The sequence below is a fragment of the Tricharina praecox genome (assembly GCF_024521635.1).
Source record: "Tricharina praecox strain CBS 144465 chromosome Unknown BZA05scaffold_2, whole genome shotgun sequence".
NCBI lineage: Eukaryota > Fungi > Ascomycota > Pezizomycetes > Pezizales > Pyronemataceae > Tricharina > Tricharina praecox.
Window position 1 is genome coordinate 546,829 of NW_026250404.1, and position 22,428 is coordinate 569,256.

Below are 22,428 nucleotides of genomic sequence, written 5' to 3' on the forward strand. Positions count from 1 at the left end.
GCTGAATGGCTGGCTGACTGCGGCTGCCAGTGACGTTCGTGAATATCGGTCACATGTTCCGTGGAAAATGGAAAGGGGAAAGGTCACGGTACACAAAGTATTTGCAGACAGACAGCAGCAGTAAATTACCATACATTCAGAGCCCGCTGATCTCTACTCCGACGATTACTTTACAATACAATTGTGAAGGATACATAGATACAAACACATACAAATGTACAACGAGTACCTAACCGGGAAGTGAAAGATAGGATTATGTAGGCATATAGTTACAGAGTGAATGAATAGTCGTGGCTGGTTGGTTGGGTTGAGGCATAAACAAGAAGCAAGCAAGTACCGTGCGTAAAAGAGGCAAAGGAAATAGTCTACCTATATGACTTTCTCGCCGGGTCTGTATCATAACCAGACCGTAGACAGACAGACAGGTTCTCCTCCTCCTCCCGCCGCCGCCCAGCGTCTCATTCGTACTTACTCACTTGCAAACTCACTTGCAAACCACCAGTCCACCAGTGTAATGATACAACAATAGTAACATCCATCCATCAGATACAGCAATACATCCGAAAATCCTGCTTCGATTCCGCCCTCCCCCCTCTTTTAAAAGAAATATAGTAGTACTTACTGGCCGTTGGTTGGGCAGAAGGTAACAAACGCAAAAAAGGAAAGGAAAAAAGGAAAAGAAAAGAAAAGAACAGGAAAAGGAAAAGGAAAAAACGAGAGAGAACGCCTAACACTGCAAAGCACCTTAAAACGAACGACCACAAGGAGGAGTACGGATAAACAGAAGCAGGGGGCTTGCATGCGAATTGACTCGATCGCCACGCAGAAGAGAAAGAAAAGAAAAGAAAAACAAAAGGACAAAAGGACGAAAACCAAAACACTCATCTCTAAAGAGTCCTTCCTTTTTCTTCCTCATGCAAACTCCTCCGGCGTATTACTTCTACTCGATGAAAAGAAATGAAATTGATCGACCTTCATTATCCACTCTATCATCTCGCGCTCACTCCGAGCGGCGAAGAGATACGTATTGAGTGGCGCGTATATCGCAAAGATGTGCGGTCGTCTCATCAACCTGGCAACCTGTGGCTGGTGGTCTATACGGCAATGGCTCAGGTTGATCGCCATGATCTCTTCGCCGTCGGGAAACGAATGAACGTGCATGTAGGGCCGCCGCAACTCGAAGTATCGCTTTGTCCAGACTTTGTTTGTTTCGTCGGGGGTCATAAGGTACCCATACTTGAGCAATGAAGTGCTACATGAGAATTGTTAGATAGTGCATGTGGTGCGGGGAAGAAGGGTAGATCTTATCCAAACGGACCTCTTGGGTACTTGTCGGACTTCGGCAATCAGTCTTGGAGGCTGCGATTCAGTGGACGCAAAACACGCTCCATTGTGTGGGGGTTCCGTGTTCTCTTTCACTAGGATTGACTATCGGGTGTGGTCAGCCGTGAATCCAGAAAACGGGCCGCGAAACAAACAGGAACTTACCTCGCTAGGATCTTTCCAAGACGACCAGAGGCCTACAAATTTTCGCAAGACTTCCATTTGTGGATCATCGGGTTGAGCCCCAGACCCAGTCTGTTGATCTTCGGGCTGATCGTCCGGCAGATCAGTTGGTTGATCCTCGGATTGTACCGTAGGCGGCTCCCGCTCCTCTAACGGCACCTCTGGCACCGACGCCGGTGTCTCGGGCTGGTAAGCGGCGTCATGTGGAGGGATGCCTGGTGGTGCCTCCACGTATTCGCCGGCCTCATTAGTACTGAGCAGGAGCTCCGCAGGAGGACTAGGTGGTGCTATTGGCTCATCCTTCCGCTCGCCCAGTATCTTGCCGTTCTCCTTATTACCCAATACTCTGCCCACGACTCGGATAGGATGCTGTTCTGGCGTGGGTTCCCGTGCAGTTGGCGTGACATTCCTTGTGACTGGGAGGCTTCTGAGAAAACCTTTGGCATTCTCTACTTCGGCCACTCTCGTCCTCCTCTTTTTCGCCGATATGAAATCCCGCACCAAGCTTACACTCCGCGGGGTCCACCCTGCAAGGTATTCCTCGCCCTTGACATACCTGTGCAGCGTATTCATCCGCCATAGGTCACCTGCCCGCCGGGCTGCTGCGGGCCTGATCACGAGCTGATATAGCCCCACGCTAGCATGGACTATCCTGTTGTTATTCCATAGCTGCATGAACATATTTGGGCTGCGCAGCAGTCTGGGTTGGATTTGCGCCGCGATATCCAAGGAAAACAGGATCGGTTCGGATAACCGCTCAGAAACCACGTTCCACCGCAGGCACATCTGCACTCGGTATTTGTCGGCCGTTGTGCGGTCTAGAAGTATCGAATTGTGAAGACTGGAGTCCCACTGGGCGACGATGGTTACAGTACTTGTGCCATCCGCGTTCGTCTTTACGACTGGTCCCAGAATCGTGCTTAGCCGAACTTCCTTGGTTGGCGACGAGAGGTCGGGCATCTTGCCCCGCGGGTCCAGTAAGCGAACCGAGCCAATACGGATGTCCGCCACATCTCGCCACTGAAGGGCCTCGCCGGAGCTGTGCGTTAGGCTCAATTGAAGCCGTCTTTGCAGTCCTTGATGCAATTGGAACGCCCCTGAGTCGATCTCGGTGTGCTGTACTACCTCCACGGGAAGGTACTCGCCCGATTCCGAGAGTTCCAACAGCTGCACACGCGCAAATACGTCGTGCCGCTCTTCGGTGTAAAATTCAGTCTCATTCAGTCTCGCACTCTTTTTCCGAGGGGCCACTGGATTGCTGTGGTCGCGCATGTCATCCCAGCTGATCAGCTTCTCGAGGTGCATCGCGGTGATCTTGGCAAAAATGGCAACGCGCAACGATGCATTCCGAAGGGGGCCTCCTAGGGGCATGCCCATGGTGTGGACACTGTCGAATCGTATTGGCCCTTCATCGAAATCGGAAACCATCGTTGTGGTCGTTGCGCCGCTTTCATCAGAGACTCCAGGAATAAACATCTGAGCATGAACCTGCGTTCCCTCACGCTCAGCGAAGCCAATCATGTCCCGCATGATGACGTTGAATTTCAATGTCGACCGAGTCTCGACTTCAGATGGCTCGATGGTCAGTTTCACGATGCCCACCACGCTCTGTGTATGTGGCGACGTGATATCGAGCGCAAAATCCTGCGAACGCGATTCAAATATGGCAGCCAGAGGAACGTCCACGTCTCCCACCAGAGAGTATTGCGGCAGGATTGGCTCGGTGAACGGATCGCCCAGTCGGAAATGCTGCCACCGTATATATTAGTTTCACCGACCAATCAGCGGCGGAGGAATATGTACCTGCAGATACTCGGGCCGGTCCAAATACTGATAGATCTGTCGCATTTGACGGACACGATTCTGAAGTTTCTCTAGCGACCAGAGATGAACCACACCTGCGTGAAAGTCCATGACTCGTACGCCAACACATGGCTTTTTGGTCATCTCCAGGAATTCATCGTCGTCTCCCGATACCCCGTTGAGAACAAGATCGTAGCTAGATTGTAACGTGTGGCCTTCATCGACGATCGTAAATTGGAAAACAACCATTTTTTCCATCTCCTGGCTCATGATCTGTGCTTCTTTCAGCGTTGCGGCGTGTTGTAGGATCGACTCTGCCATGCGAACGTATCTTCTTTGTTTCCAGTGTTCGATGACGAATTTAGCAAGACTCGTTTCCCGGTCGGTGAGCTTCTTCTCCGGATCGGCTTTCTTGGGTGAAAGCGTTATCTCTTCAAGTCGGTTCTCAAACTCCTGCCGTTGCCTTTCCAATTCCTTCTGCATCTCGGCACGGGCAGAGTCCAGTTGTTCTTGCATCTTCTGCTTCTCAATCTCAATCTCTTTGACTTCCATGCCTCCAGCCGCCTTCAGCTTCTCTTGGTACTCTTCTTTTTGTTGTTCGAGTTGGCCTTGCATCTCTTCTTTGATCAACCGGAGTCTTTCTTCGACCTCCCCTAGTTGCGGTGTACCTGGCATAGTAATCATGGTGTCCAGCGAAAGATCATCGGCTAGCGTAGCAGTTGAAGCGTACTTGTCCCGGACAACAAATGACACCATGGACTCTGTCTCGTCATCGTCCAGTCGGCTATCAGGCCTCCCCTTGCGGATCGCTTTAACACGTTGCATCTCTTCCAAGAGGTTATCCAATTCGTCATCGGTTAAGGACTTGATCTTGGAACTGTCCCCAAGCCACGCCGTAGCAGCCTCCCGCCTAGCGAATGACCACTCCATGTCACGACTGTTTGGCACCGCCGCCGGGGATTCGGGCCTGCTGCTGACGCTCTCCGTATCGAATCGCTCCATCATGTCTGAAGTGACCCCACTACTAGGCGTATGCTTGTGCTCCGGAGATTGTGGCAGGGAGGCCGAGTTTGCGGCCGCAGACTGTCGCAAACGGTCACGCTCCGCACGGGCTTCCTGGGGGTGGTTGAAACGGAATATGTGGAAGTCTCCTAGTATAATCCGGAAACCCGTCCTTAGGCGTCGTGGTTTCTCGATTCGTAGACCGTTCACCATTACTGCTGCGCCCTCATTGGGTACCAGCGTGACTATCCCATTGTCGTTTTCAAAGCGACAATGGTCCTGTAGAATCTTCGAACCGTTGAGTCGTATCTGCGCCGTCGTCGATGTCTCAAGGTTGCCAACTTGAGTTGTTCCAGGCTTGATGTTGTAAACCAGACACTCTGCCAGCAACGGGTCGTCGCTCAAGTTAACCAGATGCGGCATCTTCTTCGGCGTTGAAAGACCAATAAAGCCCCTTTCGATGCTGATACCAAGTTCCTCGAGAGCAGATTCACGTTCCTTGTGGACCTGCTGCGTCTTTTCCAGCCTTTCCTCCCAGGTTTGGTTGAGGTCCGTAAGAATCTTCTCGGATTGTTCCAGCTGTTCGGCAATTTCCGCCTTGGAAACCTTCTTGACTTCTCCGGTAGCTGTGGTGATCGTGACCATCTGCTTCTCCGGCGGTGTGTCGGGGGCGTAAACTTCATCGTCAACACCAGTACCGGTTGAGAGCTTGGATCGTAGGTGTTGTAGTTCTTCCTTGAGCTCACGGATCATGCGAGCATTCGGATCCTCATTGACAACAGCATGGTTCTTAATACGCTTAGCCGAGTCGGCGTATCGTAAGGTTGACAGAGTCTCATCGAAGTTGATATCGGCGGGGGAGATTGCAGCAATCATGGCAGTCATGCTATTACCACCCAAGGAATCCTTCAGCAGCCAGGTTAAGACGGAGTCTCGGTAGGGGACCTGGGTGGCCTTCTTCTTCGCGGTCTTTCCCGTTGACACATCCGCCAGTGCCGCAATAACACGACCAAGGGTTGAAAGAGATCTGTTGATTTCCGCGCCCTCCTTTAATCGTGCTCCGGTTGCTCCGGTGGACGTGGCTCTTTCGGAACCCGCAAGATCGACCAGACTGATCCGGGAGACTTTCTCGGTTTCCATGTTGGTCTCGACGTCATGCCGCTTTTGTGTTAGAATGAGAGTAAAAACTGCGTGCGATCTCGACGAGGTCTCGTTCATGTTGGTGGCTGCAACAGTTCTGGCCTTGTTGCCTTCGTCCATGAGGTTTTCAATCTCAGCGAATGTCCCTACTACCAACTTTGCCAGATCTTCTACATAAGGCCCCGTTGACGGATGTTCTCGGACTTTTAGGCCGGCTTTAGTAGAGGGATTGAGGAGATCGCGAACTCGCTCTAAAGGCGCCATCAGCACGTGCTAAAGCTGCGGATGTGTGTGCGAATATAAAAGTACCATTGTAGATTTCGAGATATGAGACTTCAACCGTACACTTGAGATGTGGATCAGTTTGCAACGCATTTCTAATTCGATCTTAATTTCCAGTTCTCTGTTAGGGCCGGAGTGAACCCACATTCGTTCGAACATGTACTGGCAAATCTTGGGAATAACGCCATGTTCTTCGCCGTATCCCATCTACATGCCCACGTCCTGTCAGCTCCAAGCTACCAACGTTTGTTCTACGGGGGAAATGATTTCCGACCATCGAGTATGATTTTCCGGAACCCGTCTGTCCATACGCAAAGATGCAGTTGTTGTATCCTCCGAAGGCGTTATCGAGTAATGGCTCTCCCAAATCCTGGTAGAGATCATTCTGGCCCGCTGTGTTTCGCCGTAATATGTCAGCCTCCTCACCTCTGTCTCCATCGTTACGGCCTCGACTTCCGGGTCACACACCGTACGTCGAGTCGTTCTTCGAGAAACTCCAATAACTTTTGTCAAAGTTGAAGACCTTAGGCCCCTGGTCCTTGGCGCCTCCTCCTTTCCCGGCCTTCTCGGAGCCCGGAGGAGGCACAAGGACCGTCTGCGTGCCTTTCATCTGCACGATAAGTTTGGCCCCTCGTTCCTTCTCTGTTGCGTCACACGGTAATACAATATTAGCCCAGGGAGGTTTCGTCAAGGGGCGAGCGAGCTTCCAGCAGCATCACGTTCCGTACCTCTGCTGTTGAAGGGCCGCACCCTCACAACAACTTTGATGTTTCCCCCGGACATGGCTGCTACAGCGCTGTCGCGCAGGCACCTCCGTTGCTCTCACAACTCCTTCTGCTTCCTTCCCCGAAGCCGTATGTAGAGCGCGCAGTTGTTCCGGAGAGCCGGTGGGCGAGCTGTGACCAATACCGCAGGCGGCGATCTATGTCTTGGACAGGTGTTCCGTCAAGGAGGAGGTAGGTATTTCGAGGGGCGCTCTGGCACGAAGGTACGCGGCGAGAGGAAAATGGTGTCCGGACTCGTCCGTACGTCGTTCGTCAATGGTCTATAGGTGAGGTCGCGTTAAGGTGGACGGTGTGTGGATGGGACGGACGTGCGTGGGAGTGCGTGGGGCCGTGGGAGATGAGCTGCGCAGAGAAGACGGTGGAAGGCGAGGCTGTTCACGTGATTAATCGCGAGGCTGTTGGCCGTAGGGGATTAATAGGATTCTATCTGTGGTGAGCGGGGCTTATTGAGTGAGATATCCGACGTGAGGGGGCGTTTGGATGGGCTACCAGCTGCTGCGTACAGAGAGGGAATCGGAGATGTCAGGTTGTGGAAGCGGCTAGACAACATCGTTTCGAGATGCGCAGGGGATGAGATTCGCCAGGCAAAGATTCACTTCAGGCACGCAAAGACCCTGTCCACTGTCGTGCAAATAATTCGCCAGCAGGCGGATACCTGACGCAGTGCTCCAGCTTCGGTATTTATTGCTCTGAATATCAAGCTTAAGCTTCAATAACTGCGGAGTATTTAGTGGCGAGACAGTTTCCATTGTAAGGAGCAAAGGAGCTTCTACAGCTCCACTTCCATGTGATCATGACGACGGATTGATAATGGGGCTCGAGTGCGATGGCATGGGCCCAAAGTAATTGTCATACATCACGAATGTGCGGCTTCCCGGTTGCCGTTGCCCAGAGGGCTTGGCCGATCAGAAGGTATCGTGAATTCAAAAAACCGTGCGGAACAAATACAAAACACAAAACGACCAAATCCACATGCTTCCCAAGCAACGCATAACAAGTCAGACGAAAGATAGCTCCGAACCCATATCAACAGCAAACCCATACAGCCCAATACCAAAAAATATGCAACTAAGAAGACCAAAGCCCGCAGTCGGTGTCCAATATGGCCTGGAGATCATTGCCCGCTCACTTTCTGGATCTCAACACCCTCCCTGTTGCTACCTTACCAGTTGTCTCGGTCTTTACACCCGCCACGCGGTTCTCCTTCAAGCTTCCATTACTTCCCGTATTACCTCCTCCGCCCCTCTTTAACCCCTTAGCCTCCGGGGCGGCGATAGCAGCGGCAGCCTTAGCCTTCGAACTTTTTGTACCCCTCATTCCAGATGCTTGTGTACCCGCCGTTTCTATCGATGATCGGGTAGAGACACGTGATGTTGGTCTCGAGTTGGATGCGTTGGTTGGCGCAGCTGCTTTACGCGCTCGCGTCGGCCCTTTGGAGGACGCCTTCGCGGGCGAGCCTTGGCGTGTTGGCGACCTCTGAGGTGAGGAGGATCGCGGTGGAGAAGACAATGAAGGTTGCATAGGTTGCAGGTTTGGCTTGGTAGATAGGGGATTGTTGCTGGAAACCAGAGCCGGGAGCGGCGGCGGCGGCATACGTTCCCGTGCTGGGGAAACAGCCGGTTTGGATGGACTCCTCTTCGATACTATCAAGCGCTCTTTCTCTGGTGCCCCGCGACTGCACTGGTGGTTAGAAACCCGTTGAACCCCACATGGCAGCTAGAAAACCAACCTCAGGCTCCGAACTTCCTCTACGAACTCCTTTGCGCTGATAGAAGCGACCATGGGATTTGCCACATCCCGCCCCTCCGCCTGGGCCAACATTTCTGCCATGGTCACCTTCCACAGCTTCTTCGGGATACGGGTGATGCGCATCTCTATCCGCTGTTTGAGCGCCCGAGATTGCTGGTTTACTTGAGAACGCAGCTTTCGAGATCGTTCATTCACTGTGCTCAAACACGTTAGCGCACCGCCTCATCACTTGGGTGGAAAAACGTACACTCCACCTCCAGGTTGTCGAGAAGCCCCTGTTTCTGGCTTTTGGTAATTCTGCCATCATTGACGCGTCGAAACGGGGTTTTTGGCGTGAAAACAGCGTCCTTTAGGGGAGGCATTCGCGGTGTTTCTGCTGTCGCCATCGCTGTGCGCGCCGGAGCGGGGCTGTTGGCGTCGGCGACCGACGAGGCGCGTTTCATTCGTCGAAGAGGAGGAGGTGCCATCTGTGTATGCGAGGTGTTGTGTACGAGCGGCGAGTCCAAAATTTGGGAGTTGGCAGTGAGCAAGTATGAAGGTAAATTGTTTTGGTCGAATCAGAGGTAAACAAAGCTGCCGAGGGCGACTGGCTCGGCGCGCGGCTCTGAGAGAGAGGAGCGATCGCTTAGGCTAACTAAGCAAGCACACTCGATTACCGGGTAACTTCCCCCCACGATCTGTTGCAACAGCTTGTCTTCCTGTGTTGGTGGGTTCCGCGAGTTAGCCTCTACAGCTCTAGGAGGACCGCCAACATCACCATCTCTGCCATCAAGCATCAACATCGCCATCAACCATCACCGCCACCTTAAATTCGATATCAACCACCTACCCGCCGACGAATCCGACCTTCTTTCTACCAACATATCCAGCTAAAACCGCCACACACCGCCCAACATGGTGCTGGAAGCTACTATGATAGTGTTTGTCTATCCCACCCCACTGCTCTTCAGAGGCTAACAGCCGGCAGTGTCGACAATAGCGAGAGTAGTCGGAATGGAGACTACACGTAAGATTTCACCGTAGCCGCCTATATCGATCGTTTCTAACCCGAATCTCTTCAGACCGACCCGCTTTGAAGCTCAGGCCGATGCCGTCTCGCTCCTCTACTCGGCAAAGACTCAAGCCAACCCCGAGTCATCGGTCGGATTGATGACGATGGGTGGAAAGGGTCCGGAGGTGCTGGTGACTCTGACGACGGACTACGGCAAGATTCTGAGTGGATTGCACGAGACAAAGATCAAGGGAGAGGCCCACCTAGCTACGGGTATCCAGGTCGCTGGTGTAAGTGTTCCCGGGGCATAGCGGTGACGGTGCAGCAATGTACTCACTGTGCTTGTGGTCCTAGCTCGCTTTGAAGCACCGTCAGAACAAGTCCCAGCGACAGCGGATCGTTGTTTTCGTTGGATCGCCGATCGCCGAAGATGAGAAGTCCCTGGTCAAGCTCGCAAAGAAGATGAAGAAGAACAATGTCGCCGTCGACTTCGTCAACTTCGGAGAGGTCGAGACCGACAACACGCAGAAGCTCCAGGCGTTCATCGAAGCCATCAACTCGTCCGACAACTCACATCTCGTCACGATCCCTCCCGGAAACCACCTCCTGTCCGACCGTCTGATTGCTACGCCCATCATGGGTGAAACTGGGTCGTCTGAGGGTGGTACTGGTGCTGGCGAGAGTGGCGAGGGCTCGGGTGGATTCGAGTTCGGATTCGATCCCAATCTAGATCCCGAGCTGGCAATGGCCCTACGGATGTCCATGGAGGATGAGAAGGCACGTGTTGCTCGTGCCGAGAAGGAAAAGGAAGAAAAGGAGAAGAAGGATGCTGGCGAAGGCCCCAGCAACTTGGAGAGCGTCAAGGAAGAGGATGAGAACACCCCTTTACTAAAGGACGACCAGAAGGACAAGGACAAGAAAGACGACGATGCCCCCGGCGATAAAATGGACACTGCGTAGTAGCATAGTGTTTTGTTTTGCTTGCTTGCAGTTTGCGGAAAGCATGTCTGGGGCAAAGCAATCTTGGGGGGCAGGGGAGGCTTTCACCCTGTACGATTACTTTGAATTTCATGATGCGATGCAACGTGTGGACTTTGTGTAATGGTGATAATTCCCGTACCAGTATCGACACACTTCAATTACTCTAAGCGCACTTGTGACAGCAACTGTGAACAATGAAACTCCATAACTCCACTCTAGGCATCAAACAACAGGTATAGCCCGCAAAAAAGACCTCCAAATCAATCGTGAATCGCAATTGTCCGCGACTCCGTCGTCTCTCCCTCTCCCTCCCGCACCGACTCTCCATCGAATCCACCCACTACTGCTTCGGTTTTATGTACGCAGCAAGATGCCTATCGAATGACTCGCACCGGATCGGCATCTCGATCTGATAAAACGGATTCTTCATCACGAAGTCTGCGTAGAGTTCATAGACCCTCCGACAGATGACATCGATATTGGGTTGATGCGGTTCAGCGAATATCAAGAATTTTGTTCCTATTTCCCATCAGCGCTCTCCCTTCCCTCATCGCTTATCCACGTACCAGTGAGTGTTTGAAAACACTGCATCCGGAACTGCTCGCTCTCGAGGACCTCTAGTCCACCGGATCCGGGCACAGGCGATATGCGCGAAGTGATGGCGTGTACACCGTGGAAGGTACCTGCCAACACGAGGTAATCATTCGATGAGAGCTTGTTCAGGCCTTCGTTGAAGTCGCGCTGGTAGATCAATCCGCCGGCTTTGTTGAGGATCAGGATGGAGAGGATCACCATTGCGGGCGTCGTGCGTGGAGTCGTGGGGTCGTGAAGAGGGCGGCGGTGGTGATGGGGGGCGGGCGTCTGGTGGTGGGTTGCAGCTGGAACGTAGGTTTAGAGGTGGTAGATCGACGGTAAGGTTGGTATCACAACGGCCTCATCCTTCACAACCAACCACCACTAGCTACCACCGGAGCAAAGCTGCATCGCGAAACCTATCACCGTTCCTTTCTACGACAGATTCTGTGTTTGTTTGAAAACAAATATGGAGGTACACAGGCTGCTCAATATACGTCCTGCTACTGGCACTTACCGTGCCAAGAATCAAGCAGCTACAGAGCTCGGAATTATTGGCGCAGAACTCCGGCACGCCAAAAGACACCTTTATGAGACAGGGCCGATATCCGACATCTCGGAGAATAGAAAGAAGAGCAGCCATCACATCTCCTCACTCGGGCACGTGAACTGGCGTCCCAGTTCACGGCTTGATTACCACACCGAAACGTCCGAGTCTCAGGAGATGTTATGTACCATGAGCCTCGGTTGGGCGTCACTGCATCAGTGTTTCGATCATAACCCGCCTCTATTTCTGTCAAAGGCCGTCATGCCTTACTCCGGTCGAAACGCGACCGGAGAGTTGACAAAGAAAGTGGCTGCGCCTGCCCAGCATCCGGCATCGGAATTGGCCACATACCTAGGCAGGTACAAAGTGGCGAGAAGAATGAACAGAACACCTTCGAAACTGAGCTCACTCATGCCCGAGAATCAGAAGTAGTGGCCGGATGACGGCCCACAATCGTCCCATCACCAAAACTACACATTCTCTCCTTTCCGCGGACTCTCCGTCATACCGGTACCCATCTGGACACGTTTCGATCATACCGATCGCTTCCTTTCCGCCCCTCGGAGTTGATATATAATCCATCGAGTTTCTAGTGATTAAAGTACCTAGTGGGAATGAGCTTTTCTATCTAACACGCACCGCCGACACCACACGACTCAAGAACTCAAGCCGCAAGGTGTCCTCATCACTGCGCAATAATCACAATCAACCCACGCTACTTTACTCGCATTATATCATCATCGCGATTCCCGACAGCGCCAGCAAGAAAGTGCAAAAGAAAGAGAGCGCGAGAGAAAACCGGAGACACATCAACCATGCGGATACCAGAGCGCTCATTGCTCACGACCGGTTTGGCGTTGCTGGCCATCGCCGCGGTACCAGCTATTACGACTACAAGTAGCATTTGCAGTGTTCGTTTGCCTTTCCCCCATCCCTTTCCATGTCCCTCATCGCAAACAAATATTTATGCGTGTGTTGTGTGTGTGTATGGTCCGTGCTGACTGTGCATCGCCTTTACCTTTCATAGAACGAACCAACCGAATTCATTCCCGATGGCTGCGCCACCTACGGCAATCTCGAAGAGCTCAATAAAGTCGTTCAGCCGTTAGTCCAGGACATCACGCATGGCACCGATTACTTCAGCTACTACCGGCTTGACCTCTACGGCCGCACGTGTCCGTTTTGGCCCGATAACGAAGGCATATGTGCGAACATCGCGTGCGCCGTGAATACGATCGATAACGAGGAGGATATTCCGCCAATTTGGCGCGCGGAGGAGCTGGGGAAGCTCGCGGGGCCAAAAGCGAAGCATCCGGCTAACAACCGGAAGGCGACGGAGAGTCCGCTGGGTGGACAGCTGGGTGAGGATACCGAGGAGAGTTGTGTTGTCGAAGAGGACGAGTGCGACGAGAGGGACTACTGTGTTCCTGAGGATGAGACCGGGAGCAACGGCGACTATGTCAGTCTTGTGGACAATCCTGAGCGGTTCACAGGGTATGCGGGTGCTGGCGCGGACAACGTATGGAAGTCGATCTACCGCGAGAACTGTTTTTCGAAACCACAGTCGGCCGGCGAGGAGGGCATCAGTCAGGCAAAGCAGGACTTCGTCGATGTCATGCAGGACAAGCTCACACACGAGCTCCGCGGCAAGGACGGTCAGGCTGCTCTTAAGGATATCGAAGTCGACGATGAGTGCCTCGAGAAGCGTGTTTTCTACAGGGTGATCTCGGGCATGCACTCCAGCATCTCCGTTCACCTCTGCTGGGACTACCTGAACCAGACCACCGGCCTGTGGAGTCCCAATCTCGACTGCTTCATCAACCGCTTCCGCGGCCATCCCGAGCGTATTCAGAACATCTACTTCAACTACGCAATCCTCCTCCGCGCCGTCGAGAAGCTCAAGAACTACTTCCCGCAGTATACCTTCTGCTCCGGCGACCACCTGCAGAATCGGCTCACCAAAGCCAAAGTCCTGAAACTCGCCAACGCCATCCCCGCCGAGTCCACGATCTTCGACGAGAGCATCATGTTCCAGGAAGATGCGCAAGTGCTAAAGGAGGACTTCCGCAACCGTTTCCGCAACGTCAGCCGAGTGATGGACTGTGTTGGCTGCGACAAGTGTCGCCTCTGGGGCAAGGTGCAGACGCAGGGCTACGGCACGGCTCTCAAGGTCCTCTTCGAGTTCGACGAGAACAAGGATATTTCCGAGAACCCGCCGCTGCGAAGAACTGAGCTGGTAGCACTCATCAATACCCTCGACCGCGTCTCGCATTCGTTGTCTGTCCTCCCCAAATTCCAGGAACTATGGGAGCTCCGTAACAGCACTGCCGCTGCCGCAGAGCAGGAGGCTGCGAAGAAAGCGAGAATCGAAGAGCTCGGTGACGAAGAGGAGAGGCCGAAGAGACCCCCTCCCACCTTTAGCGAAGAGTTCTGGGCGGAATGGAATCTCGTCTGGAGGACTTTTTGGTTCGTGATTAGGAGTTGGTACGAGCTGCCGAAGATTCTGTAAGTTCCCACATCTTTCCCAACACATCACTGGACTACCGCTAACTGGATATATCACAGCCTCACCATGGGGTACCAAGAGTTCAGGGACGTAATGTACAAACTCCTCAACCGTGAGCCCGGTGCGCGTCTCTACGAGTGGAAGAGCGACCTCGAAAAGAAGGCAAAGTCCGAGCTATAGATGGATGAGGGGGAGAGGGAGCTGCTGCCATTGTTGTTTCCACGAATATCTTTTGTTTCTTGCCGAGCTGTATATCTACGTCTCTAGATTCTTTTCTTTCTCCTGTTTCTGTCTGCATTGGGTTGTGGAGTTATGGCGTATGATATTACCAATTCTATCTACTGCTGCTTCTTTGGCATGTGCTTTGCTTTGCTAGCCCGCGTATTCGGATTTCTCCTTGTGGAGTAGTGAAGTGAGGAATGGCACTTTGGAAGTGAAGGCCATCGTCACGATCCCATATCACGATCTCTCGACCGACCGACCGACGTAAACTTGCCAACTGGTATCTGCAGAGGCAGCGCACAGACCTCGGATTGCATACACAACCGCCTTCGCTGCTTACCTGCGCATCCGTCCCTTGGCTGCCGATCGTGAGATCATTGGTCTCTGCAGGTGCAAGCTTACATACGTAGCATAGCTAGGGCAAACAGCTCGCTCTGCCGGTACATATGGTACATTCCGCAGCTTGCAGCGGCGATCATCGCCAGCAACACCAGCACCACCAGCAACACCACCAGCAACACCACCAGCAATACCACCACCACCGGGAAATTCACGATGTCGTCCGCCGTCCAACGGACGCAACAGAGTGAGGGCACACCGCACTCCCACTACCACTCGCACTCGCACCCGCACTCCCAATTCCCCACGTCGATAACCCCCCTCAGCGCGCTCAAGACGCTTCCGGACACCAGTCCTCTCCCCCTCCCCTCCCCTCCCCTCTAGCCTCCCCCCCAGCTTCAATGCCACCCCGCCCCCGCACCCACCTAACCACACCCACGTGTATATAGCGGAAATAACCTTCCTTGCGGTCGTCGTCTCCGCGCGCCGCGACGCGCGGAGAGTCAGGAAGAGCGACTGGTACCTTATCGACGACACGCTGCCGCTGCTCGACCCGTTGGGCTCGGACTCGCGGCCGGGGCGGCCGCCCAGCAGGCACCACGCCATCATCAGCGTGTGGCGGGATATCGACGAGTTCCGGCCGCGGCCTGGCGAGATCGTGCTGGTGAGGGGCGCGAAGGTCAATCGCAATTATGTGGAAGATACGGAGACCCACAGGTTGCGGAAGCTCGACAAGGGCATGGCCGCGGAGTGGGGATTGTTGAATCTTTATCCTAATGTGAGACCTGGCTGGTGGGCGACGGAGGAGATGCTGGAGGGAATGGAGGTTGAGGGGTTTAGGGAGCTTAGGGAGTGGAGAGATGGGGTGCTGAAGCGTGAGGAGCAGGAGGAGAGGGCGTGGGAGGAACAGCAGATTTTGCGGAGGGAGAGGGAGATTACGGAGAAGGAGGAGGCGGAGGAGAGGGAGAACACGGAGAGGGAGGAGGCGGAGGAGAGGGAGAACACGGAGAGGGAGGAGGCGGAGGAGAGGGAGAGGCGTGAGGTGGATGAGGAGATGAAGAGAGTGGGTGAAGCTGAGATTGAGAGGAGGAGGGAAGCCGAGATGGAAGAGTTCGAAGAGAGGGGTTTGGTTTGGCGGCTGGGTGGAAAGCCGTTTTGGCGGGTTGACGGGATGTATTCATTGGATGATGATGATCACGATGAATAGAGTGATGCTTAACAGATATCGCACAGGGCCATAATGTAAATTGTGTAGTATACTGAGCACTGAATACACCGTAGTAAAACGCCTTAACCCCCGCATTGAAACAAAGCCATGCCATTTGCATCACGATACCCGCATTGCCTCAGTGCACAAGATTGGCAGCGACGAAATCCTTTTTGCCGTATTTCCCATCAGCTAGATTCTCAGTCTGGGGACGGATATCGACTTACCGGATATTCGTTCTGCAGCATGGTGGTGATGTTCTCCACCGCCTGTGCCAGTCCGCTCACGTTCTCGTCCCAGCGTTTCAGCTGTCTACTTACGACCTTCTCCGCCGAAGCACCACCCGTCGACGTCGTGGAATCGAAGTAGATGAGCCGATCGATCTGGTCAATCTGTCCGCTCAACCGTCCCTGCTCGATCATCCTTGCCGCGTACTCCTCCGCCTTCTCAGCAGACAATCCCAACAGAACTCCCAGCTCTTCGACGCCGATATTGTTGTAAAGCTTCGAAGCGCCGAGCAAGTTGTGTTCGATGACGGCCTTGGTCAGCACTGTCGTTCCGTCCGACATTCTCGCGACCTGATGCGGCCGCAGCCTGGCGGCAAACTCATCTACTTCTTTCTGCGTGAGAAGTCGGTCGAGGTACATCTTCTCGAGCAGCGAATAGTCTGGCTGCAGCTGCGGCGACCGCTCATCTTTGTAGAGGGTCGCCAGCGATCGCGAGCGAAGCGGGCCTGCACCAGCCAGGATAGCGCACGTCATAGCAGCGGACAAACACTGCATCCGGTCCGCATCTTCGACGATGGGGGAGAACGAAAGCTGGTGGTACTTGGAGCACGCATTGAGGAAGTCCCGCTTCGAATCGAGGATTCTGGCCTGGCACATCTGGAACTGCAGGTTGACGGCGGGGTCGGCGCAGGTATGGATGAGCAGCGTGGCGCGGTTCAGGTAGTCACTGGCACTGATAGCCTCGTCGTCTTCCAGCAGATTGCGCATGATGCGGATATAAACCTTCAATCTAAACTCGTCCGATATCTGCCTCTGATGCGGATTCAACTGGATCCCCTGTAGCACCTTCGCCGCATCCCCGTTCTCCTCCTCGCCCTCGTAGATATCCGCCAGCGCCTCGCGGATGTTGCAGTCCTGCTCCTCGAACGAAATGATCTTGGGGCGCAGCTTCTCGAGCGTGTAGGCGTAGACGGTTTTCTTGATCTCGACTGAGTCGAGCTTGCGGATGGCGGTTACGCACTCTCCCAGCACCGGCCGTGATGTGACGATTCCGACATTTTCCGAGAGGATCGCATCGATAAGGGCGGTGAGGTTTGACGCGAGTTGGTCGGGGGAGGAGCTGGCTATGATGGTGTGAAGCAGCGACGTGAAGGCCGTAGCTTTGTCGGCTTGCGAAGTTGATGACGATTCGAGCGAGCTCAGCTGCGAGAGTATTTCCGGAGTAGCCATTATATTTGTGTCGAAGAAGATAAGGGAAAGAGAGAAGGTCAGCCGGAAAGGGGCGTGGGGGAGTCTAGAGAGAAATGTCGTGAGCTGCTGGAGCTGTTGCGGGTGAACCACCAGTTGTGAACTACAACCCCGCGACACCCTATATTAGGTTTAGCGCAAATCCTGAGGCTCAAGCTTCCCGGATCCATTCATCCACTGTCGCTCGCCCCTACATACCAGTAGTCATTCAACTATTTCATACGCAAAACAATCTTCTAGAATACTGGAATCTACCATCCTACTGCATCTATATGTGGCGAAACGAAATCCAAAAAATGTTTTCGGGACATCTGATCACAAAGTTTCACTCGAAAAGCACACAATCTGATGAGCTCGGTCTGATGGAATCTACGCTGAAATACCCATCAGAAGATCTTTGGCGTCTCCGAGTAGATAGCGTAGTTGTACGCTACAAAGCAGACAAGCTTTGTTTCCTCCTAATGCGACAAACAGTCACTAGTACTGGTGAGTTTCCATGATTAACCAGTGGTCTCCAAATACTTCATATGGCCTCGAGATATCCGCCTATTTGCGCTCCGGATGCCACCCCAGCAGCTTCTAGGTCGCGCTTGGCTCAGGCGTTGTCATTCACGCTGGGACGGTGTTCCATTTCATCGTTGACTCGTTGGATGCGGAAGTGCGAGTGCGAAACCGTGAAATTCACGGTCACCCACCCAACAGGTCGAGCGAATAGAAAGCACCACCACTAGCAGCACCTAGAAGAGTGACATATCCTATTCTCTCAGCTACCTACCATACTTCCAAGCGGAGCCACCTTTCCCACAAACAAACGCTCAATACCTACCACAAGTGCACACCGCCCACCAACTTCTGACTACACGAGTTCTCGCCCATCCGGCCAACAGCGGTAACTACCGCACTACGGCACGAAAGCTCCGTCTCTGACTGAACGGAACTCCCTTCCCCACAAGTGCGGCAGCTCGTTCGCCCGTTCGCTCGCTTGTGTGCCAGGTCCGGTCCTGTCTTGTCCTGTTCGGTTCCCGCCAATCGATGGTGGCAACCACGCTGATCACTGGCTGCCTGCAGGACAGATCGACATCCCATCCCATGATATGTCCGCACGTGATTGGCGCTGATTGCACGACCGGAAGAAGGGCAGGAAGGAAGGAAGGAAGGAAGGGGACGGGAGACGGGGCCACGGGGGCGAAGGGGACGGGGGATGGGGGACGGCGACGGGGGAATCCAGGGTCGATCTGCTCCGCGCTCCTCCCCGCAAATGGTTACTGGTTACCTACTGGCCACTCCGGAGAACATCAATCCTGCCTTGCGTTCCTACGCAACTTGCAACCTAGCCGTGAGGGAACAAGCAAGCAGTGCACCTTTCGTGCCCTGAATACGGGCTGTCCCCAACCCATCCCTTCCCAACCCATCCCTTCCCATCCCATCCCTTCCCTTCTCGTCAGTCGTTACCAACTTGGACGGCCAAAAAAGCAAGGCAGCCAACAGCGACAGGGAGAGATGGATCTTCAGCGCTTGATCGGATTGGGTTTGCCACGTACGGGGTCGGGTCGGGGGCGGCGTCGATTGTGCACTGTGCTCTGAGATCTGCCTATGCCTACATACGGCACACCTCCACCTCCACCTCCACCTCCACCTCTCCACCTCCACCTCCACCTCCACCTCCACCTCTCCACCTCCACCTCCACCTCCACCTCCACCTCCTTCAGGCTTCAGCAGTGCAGTTCAGTGCAGTACCACAGTGGAGTGCAGTGGCCAACTCTAACTCTACCCCCAGCGCCCAGTGCCCACAAGCCCTTTTCTGTGCCATTCCACACATGTTTGATAGGCGGGCTGATCCCGCTGATCACTACCGTAACCCCAACCAGTGCAGATCTCGAGGCATGAGGCCCGACGGCGAGGAGGAGGGAGGAGGGACGAGGGATGCAAAGCCCGGGCCGCCATTGCGGTTCACGAGTGATGTGATTGAGTGCACTATGTTGGCTTCGTATTGTGATCACTGATCAGACCGCACGGGGAATTTTTTCAGGTTTCAGGTTTCGAGTTCCATGTTGACCTAGAACCAGAACCTGAAACATGGAGCCTGGAGCCTGGAGCCTGGAACATTAGCTCGAAGGTGGAACAGCCCGACGACGCTTGACGCGGAGAGAGGCAGGCGTCATCATGATGCCGTGAGTTCGTGACGCAACTTCGTGTCCCGCGAATTCCTGATTGAGTTGAGTTGCGTGTGACCCTTCCTTGAAGCGGTTCGTAAGCCCTGAAGAATTATTGGGGGAGACTGGAGTTCTTCCTGGAGCTGGAGCTGGATTAGGGGAGGCCGTAAATGAGGAATTGGGGAATTGGGATCTACATGACTTCGAGTCATGAATCGTGATCGAGTGATATCTCGAGATAAAGTAGGTACAGGACGCGGATGGGCGAGGTGGTCTGGTTACTTGCTTGATTTCTACCCCCCGTGGATCGTCTGATACTACATGCGGGCCATATCCATATGTGCTCACTCTATGCCGCATCCACGCTCCCGTCCTTCAAGTTTTATAGGCTCATACATACTCCAGCTTAGGACTCCGCCGTCAGATCTCCTGACATGAACCCATCCCATACGTAGTACCGAAGACGGGCCGGAAGAAGTCCATGCTCTACGTTCATAGTTCTAAAAACCCCCCTCATCCACGGCAGAGCAGCGGGTGGTTACAGGCTTACAGGCTTACAAGCTTACAGCGGGCTGCGGGAGGGATATATGCGACACCACCGCACATACCGTACCGTACCCTAGCTGGCCCGGCCCCCTAACCAGGCTGGCTGTAACACACGCACACGCTCCGGGCAAATCGAATAAGTGTCCTGACTCTCCACACATAGGTTGATGCCCTCGTGGTCCGTCAATACACCCGGATGTGGGGGGGGGGGGGGGGGGGGCACACACGACAATGGCAATGGTATGGCACCACATCATCCCACCTCACCCTCACCCTCACCTGGCCTTACCCCCCTATAATCGCATAATAGCCATCTCTTGCCGTATTAATATCCTTAATATCCGTTCGCATCGGGAACAACCAGTGACGGGTAAATGCTATAGACGAAACCGGAGCGTGTGTATAGTACGCTTGAAGACAGTAAGAGATGCAACCACGAATTCGATGATGAGTTCGATGAGGACGCTCGAGGTTTGCACTTCGGAACAGCGGCAAGACAAGACCAAGACAAGATAGGACCAAAGGGAGCTCGAGCTTGGGAAACCCTGTAGTCTGTAGGCTCGCCGCCTCGCCGCTGCCGCCGCTGCTTAAGTCCTGAGTCCTGAGCCCTCATTGCTACCTACTTACATACCTACCCTCCCTGGGGGCCTGATACAGTTCTAAGTTCTAAGTTCCAACCTCTCGGACCGGCTATTCTGATTATATCCTGTGTTGCACAGTGCCAATGCTACTACAGCTGCCGACGATCTGGTTGCATCTCTTACCTCTTACATAGTGGCGTCAACCATAGCATTGTGTGTGGGGTGGATGGAGTGGGGTGCGCTGCACCGTTTCGGACCAATCATATCCGTTTCGTTTCGTTTCGTTTCGGTTTTGCCTGTGCAGTGGACGGGGCCTGTGGACGGGACCGCATCGCGGCTTTTGACGGATGGATGGTCGGCCAGTGAAGGTGTGGTGATGGTGGTGGTGGTTGTGATGATGCTGACGGCGGCGGTTGGTTGGTTGGTTGCCAGTCGGTTGCCAGTCGGCTGTCAGTGATCGGATGGAAGCCAGGCTTCACAGTATAGAAGCCCGGCGGCCACTTCGAGCCCATGTCTCGGCCCTAGCGTAGATCCGAAGGGGATCCGAAGGGCATTGACCGCACTGGAGATGGCACTGCAAATCCATGGAGCCTGAGTCGCCTCTGCCGATTCAATCTCTAGAATACCTAGTACCTAGTAGGAGTCTCCTCCGCCCACCAGCACAGGCCAAAATCCAATTCCAATTGCGATCCAGTCCGCCACCGGAAACGGGCGTGACTTCTCGCTATCGCTCGTCATTGTGGTGGTGGTTGCGATGGTGATGCTGCTGCTGCTTATGGTGGTGGTGGTGAGAATAGAGTGCAAGTGCACCAAAACGCCGTGCAACACAGCGAGCATAGATGACGAAAGTGTTTACCCCATGAGAACGGGCGGGCGGCGCCTCAATCTACTCTTGTCTGCTCTGCTCTGCTCTGTTCTGCTCTAGTTACATACATATGGTATCTCTTGGGTGGGGTGGGGTGCATTTCAGTGCAGGACGAGAGAGACGAGAGCATGGCCCGTGATGATGTGCACCGCAGATCGCGGGGTCTGGAGTAGGTACGTACACACGGGGATAGTTATGGGGGTGCTGATCACTTTGCTCGATTGAGTGTTTGATTGTTTGATTGAGGGGACGTGGTTGAAACAATGGGGACGGGGACGGGAAAGGGCGAGGGGCGAGTGAGGCGGGAGAGCGACCATGTCCCAGGCAATATACAGAGGGTTGGCGGAGGGGGGAGGAGAGCGAATCTGGGGTAGCTGTAGTACGGTAGAGGTACTCTAGCAACTCCACTCTGTAGATGGATAGTAGAGTACTTCTTCCACAGGCAAGTTAACATAAGCACTGAGGCATTCCACCGCGGTCCCGACTTGGCAGACCCATAGCCACGGGGAGGAGCATCACAATCCGTCACAATCCATCAACCGGGGAACAACCCAGCAGCAGCTCACACTTCCTCACACCTCTTCAAAACCAAACGCAATCTTCCACCACACGATAGATAGCAAGCAAGCGATACCGTAGCTGACCAGGCCGATTGGCCCTCTCCGCTTCGTTTTCAAATCCCGCCGGCGCAGTCAGGCAGGCGGATTTGCTTCTTCTTCTTTCCGACATGGTGCGATGACTGCTGCTGCTGCTGCTGCTGCTGCTGCGGTGGAAGCCTTGTCATGCCATGCCATGCCATTCCCTTCCATCGGAAGGTGGGGTAACAACTCTACATATCTGCAGCTTCAAGTCCGTCCGCTGCCTGCTCGTGCAAGAGGGTGTCGAACAGTCAGTCCGCACACACTCTCTCACATACATATATAGATACGCGGAAACTACACATTGCAGGTCTCGGGGTGAAAACGCCAAGTTCCGTTTGGGCCCATACCTACCATACATAGAGTATTCCGGAAGAAAGAACGAACGAAAGAAAAAATCCCCACAGGGCCAAGTAAGATACTACTTCCATCTTACTCACCTACCACCGGTCCACCGGTACTTATCCAACCATCCAGAGAAGGAAATCCGGACAGCGGGACGTCGGTACTCTAGGTATGGTATGGTATGTCTGGACG

At 53.9% G+C, this 22,428-nt stretch overlaps 7 protein-coding genes across 7 annotated transcripts; 3 read left to right on the forward strand and 4 right to left on the reverse strand.

Moving 5' to 3' along the window:
• Window positions 1-912: 912 nt before the first annotated feature.
• Window positions 913-6,516, reverse strand: BZA05DRAFT_331284 (uncharacterized protein; the record flags this gene model as incomplete). Its single annotated transcript, XM_051480581.1, has 12 exons — window positions 913-1,252; window positions 1,319-1,428; window positions 1,489-3,255; window positions 3,310-3,962; window positions 4,335-4,872; window positions 4,954-5,439; window positions 5,500-5,702; window positions 5,761-5,828; window positions 5,879-5,940; window positions 6,008-6,126; window positions 6,202-6,375; window positions 6,462-6,516. The coding sequence occupies 12 exons, from the start codon at window positions 6,514-6,516 to the stop codon at window positions 913-915; spliced, it is 4,575 nt and encodes a 1,524-aa protein (XP_051343389.1).
• Window positions 6,517-7,392: 876 nt separating this feature from the next.
• Window positions 7,393-8,864, reverse strand: BZA05DRAFT_470524 (uncharacterized protein). The gene is made up of 3 exons (XM_051487904.1): window positions 8,515-8,864; window positions 8,248-8,461; window positions 7,393-8,193 (listed from the first exon to the last, which is right to left on the reverse strand). The coding sequence occupies exons 1-3, from the start codon at window positions 8,732-8,734 to the stop codon at window positions 7,644-7,646; spliced, it is 984 nt and encodes a 327-aa protein (XP_051343390.1). The 5' UTR covers window positions 8,735-8,864; the 3' UTR covers window positions 7,393-7,643.
• Window positions 8,865-8,964: 100 nt separating this feature from the next.
• On the forward strand, window positions 8,965-10,366 carry BZA05DRAFT_384241 (uncharacterized protein). Its single transcript, XM_051482301.1, has 4 exons — window positions 8,965-9,187; window positions 9,235-9,273; window positions 9,329-9,548; window positions 9,613-10,366. Exons 1-4 carry the CDS (start codon window positions 9,162-9,164, stop codon window positions 10,216-10,218), a joined length of 891 nt encoding a protein of 296 aa, XP_051343391.1. The 5' UTR covers window positions 8,965-9,161; the 3' UTR covers window positions 10,219-10,366.
• Window positions 10,351-11,150, reverse strand: BZA05DRAFT_384244 (Sybindin-like protein). Its single transcript, XM_051482302.1, has 2 exons — window positions 10,806-11,150; window positions 10,351-10,758 (listed from the first exon to the last, which is right to left on the reverse strand). The coding sequence occupies exons 1-2, from the start codon at window positions 11,032-11,034 to the stop codon at window positions 10,580-10,582; spliced, it is 408 nt and encodes a 135-aa protein (XP_051343392.1). The 5' UTR covers window positions 11,035-11,150; the 3' UTR covers window positions 10,351-10,579.
• Window positions 11,151-11,983: 833 nt separating this feature from the next.
• BZA05DRAFT_101886 (endoplasmic reticulum Oxidoreductin 1-domain-containing protein) lies at window positions 11,984-14,083 on the forward strand. The gene is made up of 3 exons (XM_051478478.1): window positions 11,984-12,270; window positions 12,387-13,864; window positions 13,925-14,083. Exons 1-3 carry the CDS (start codon window positions 12,175-12,177, stop codon window positions 14,043-14,045), a joined length of 1,695 nt encoding a protein of 564 aa, XP_051343393.1. The 5' UTR covers window positions 11,984-12,174; the 3' UTR covers window positions 14,046-14,083.
• A 289-nt stretch (window positions 14,084-14,372) lies between these two features.
• Window positions 14,373-15,620, forward strand: BZA05DRAFT_101921 (uncharacterized protein). Its single transcript, XM_051478479.1, has 3 exons — window positions 14,373-14,673; window positions 14,876-15,378; window positions 15,462-15,620. The coding sequence occupies exons 1-3, from the start codon at window positions 14,643-14,645 to the stop codon at window positions 15,465-15,467; spliced, it is 540 nt and encodes a 179-aa protein (XP_051343394.1). The 5' UTR covers window positions 14,373-14,642; the 3' UTR covers window positions 15,468-15,620.
• A 78-nt stretch (window positions 15,621-15,698) lies between these two features.
• BZA05DRAFT_384248 (uncharacterized protein) lies at window positions 15,699-17,226 on the reverse strand. The gene has a single exon (XM_051482303.1). The coding sequence runs from the start codon at window positions 17,088-17,090 to the stop codon at window positions 15,834-15,836; it is 1,257 nt and encodes a 418-aa protein (XP_051343395.1). The 5' UTR covers window positions 17,091-17,226; the 3' UTR covers window positions 15,699-15,833.
• Window positions 17,227-22,428: the final 5,202 nt, after the last annotated feature.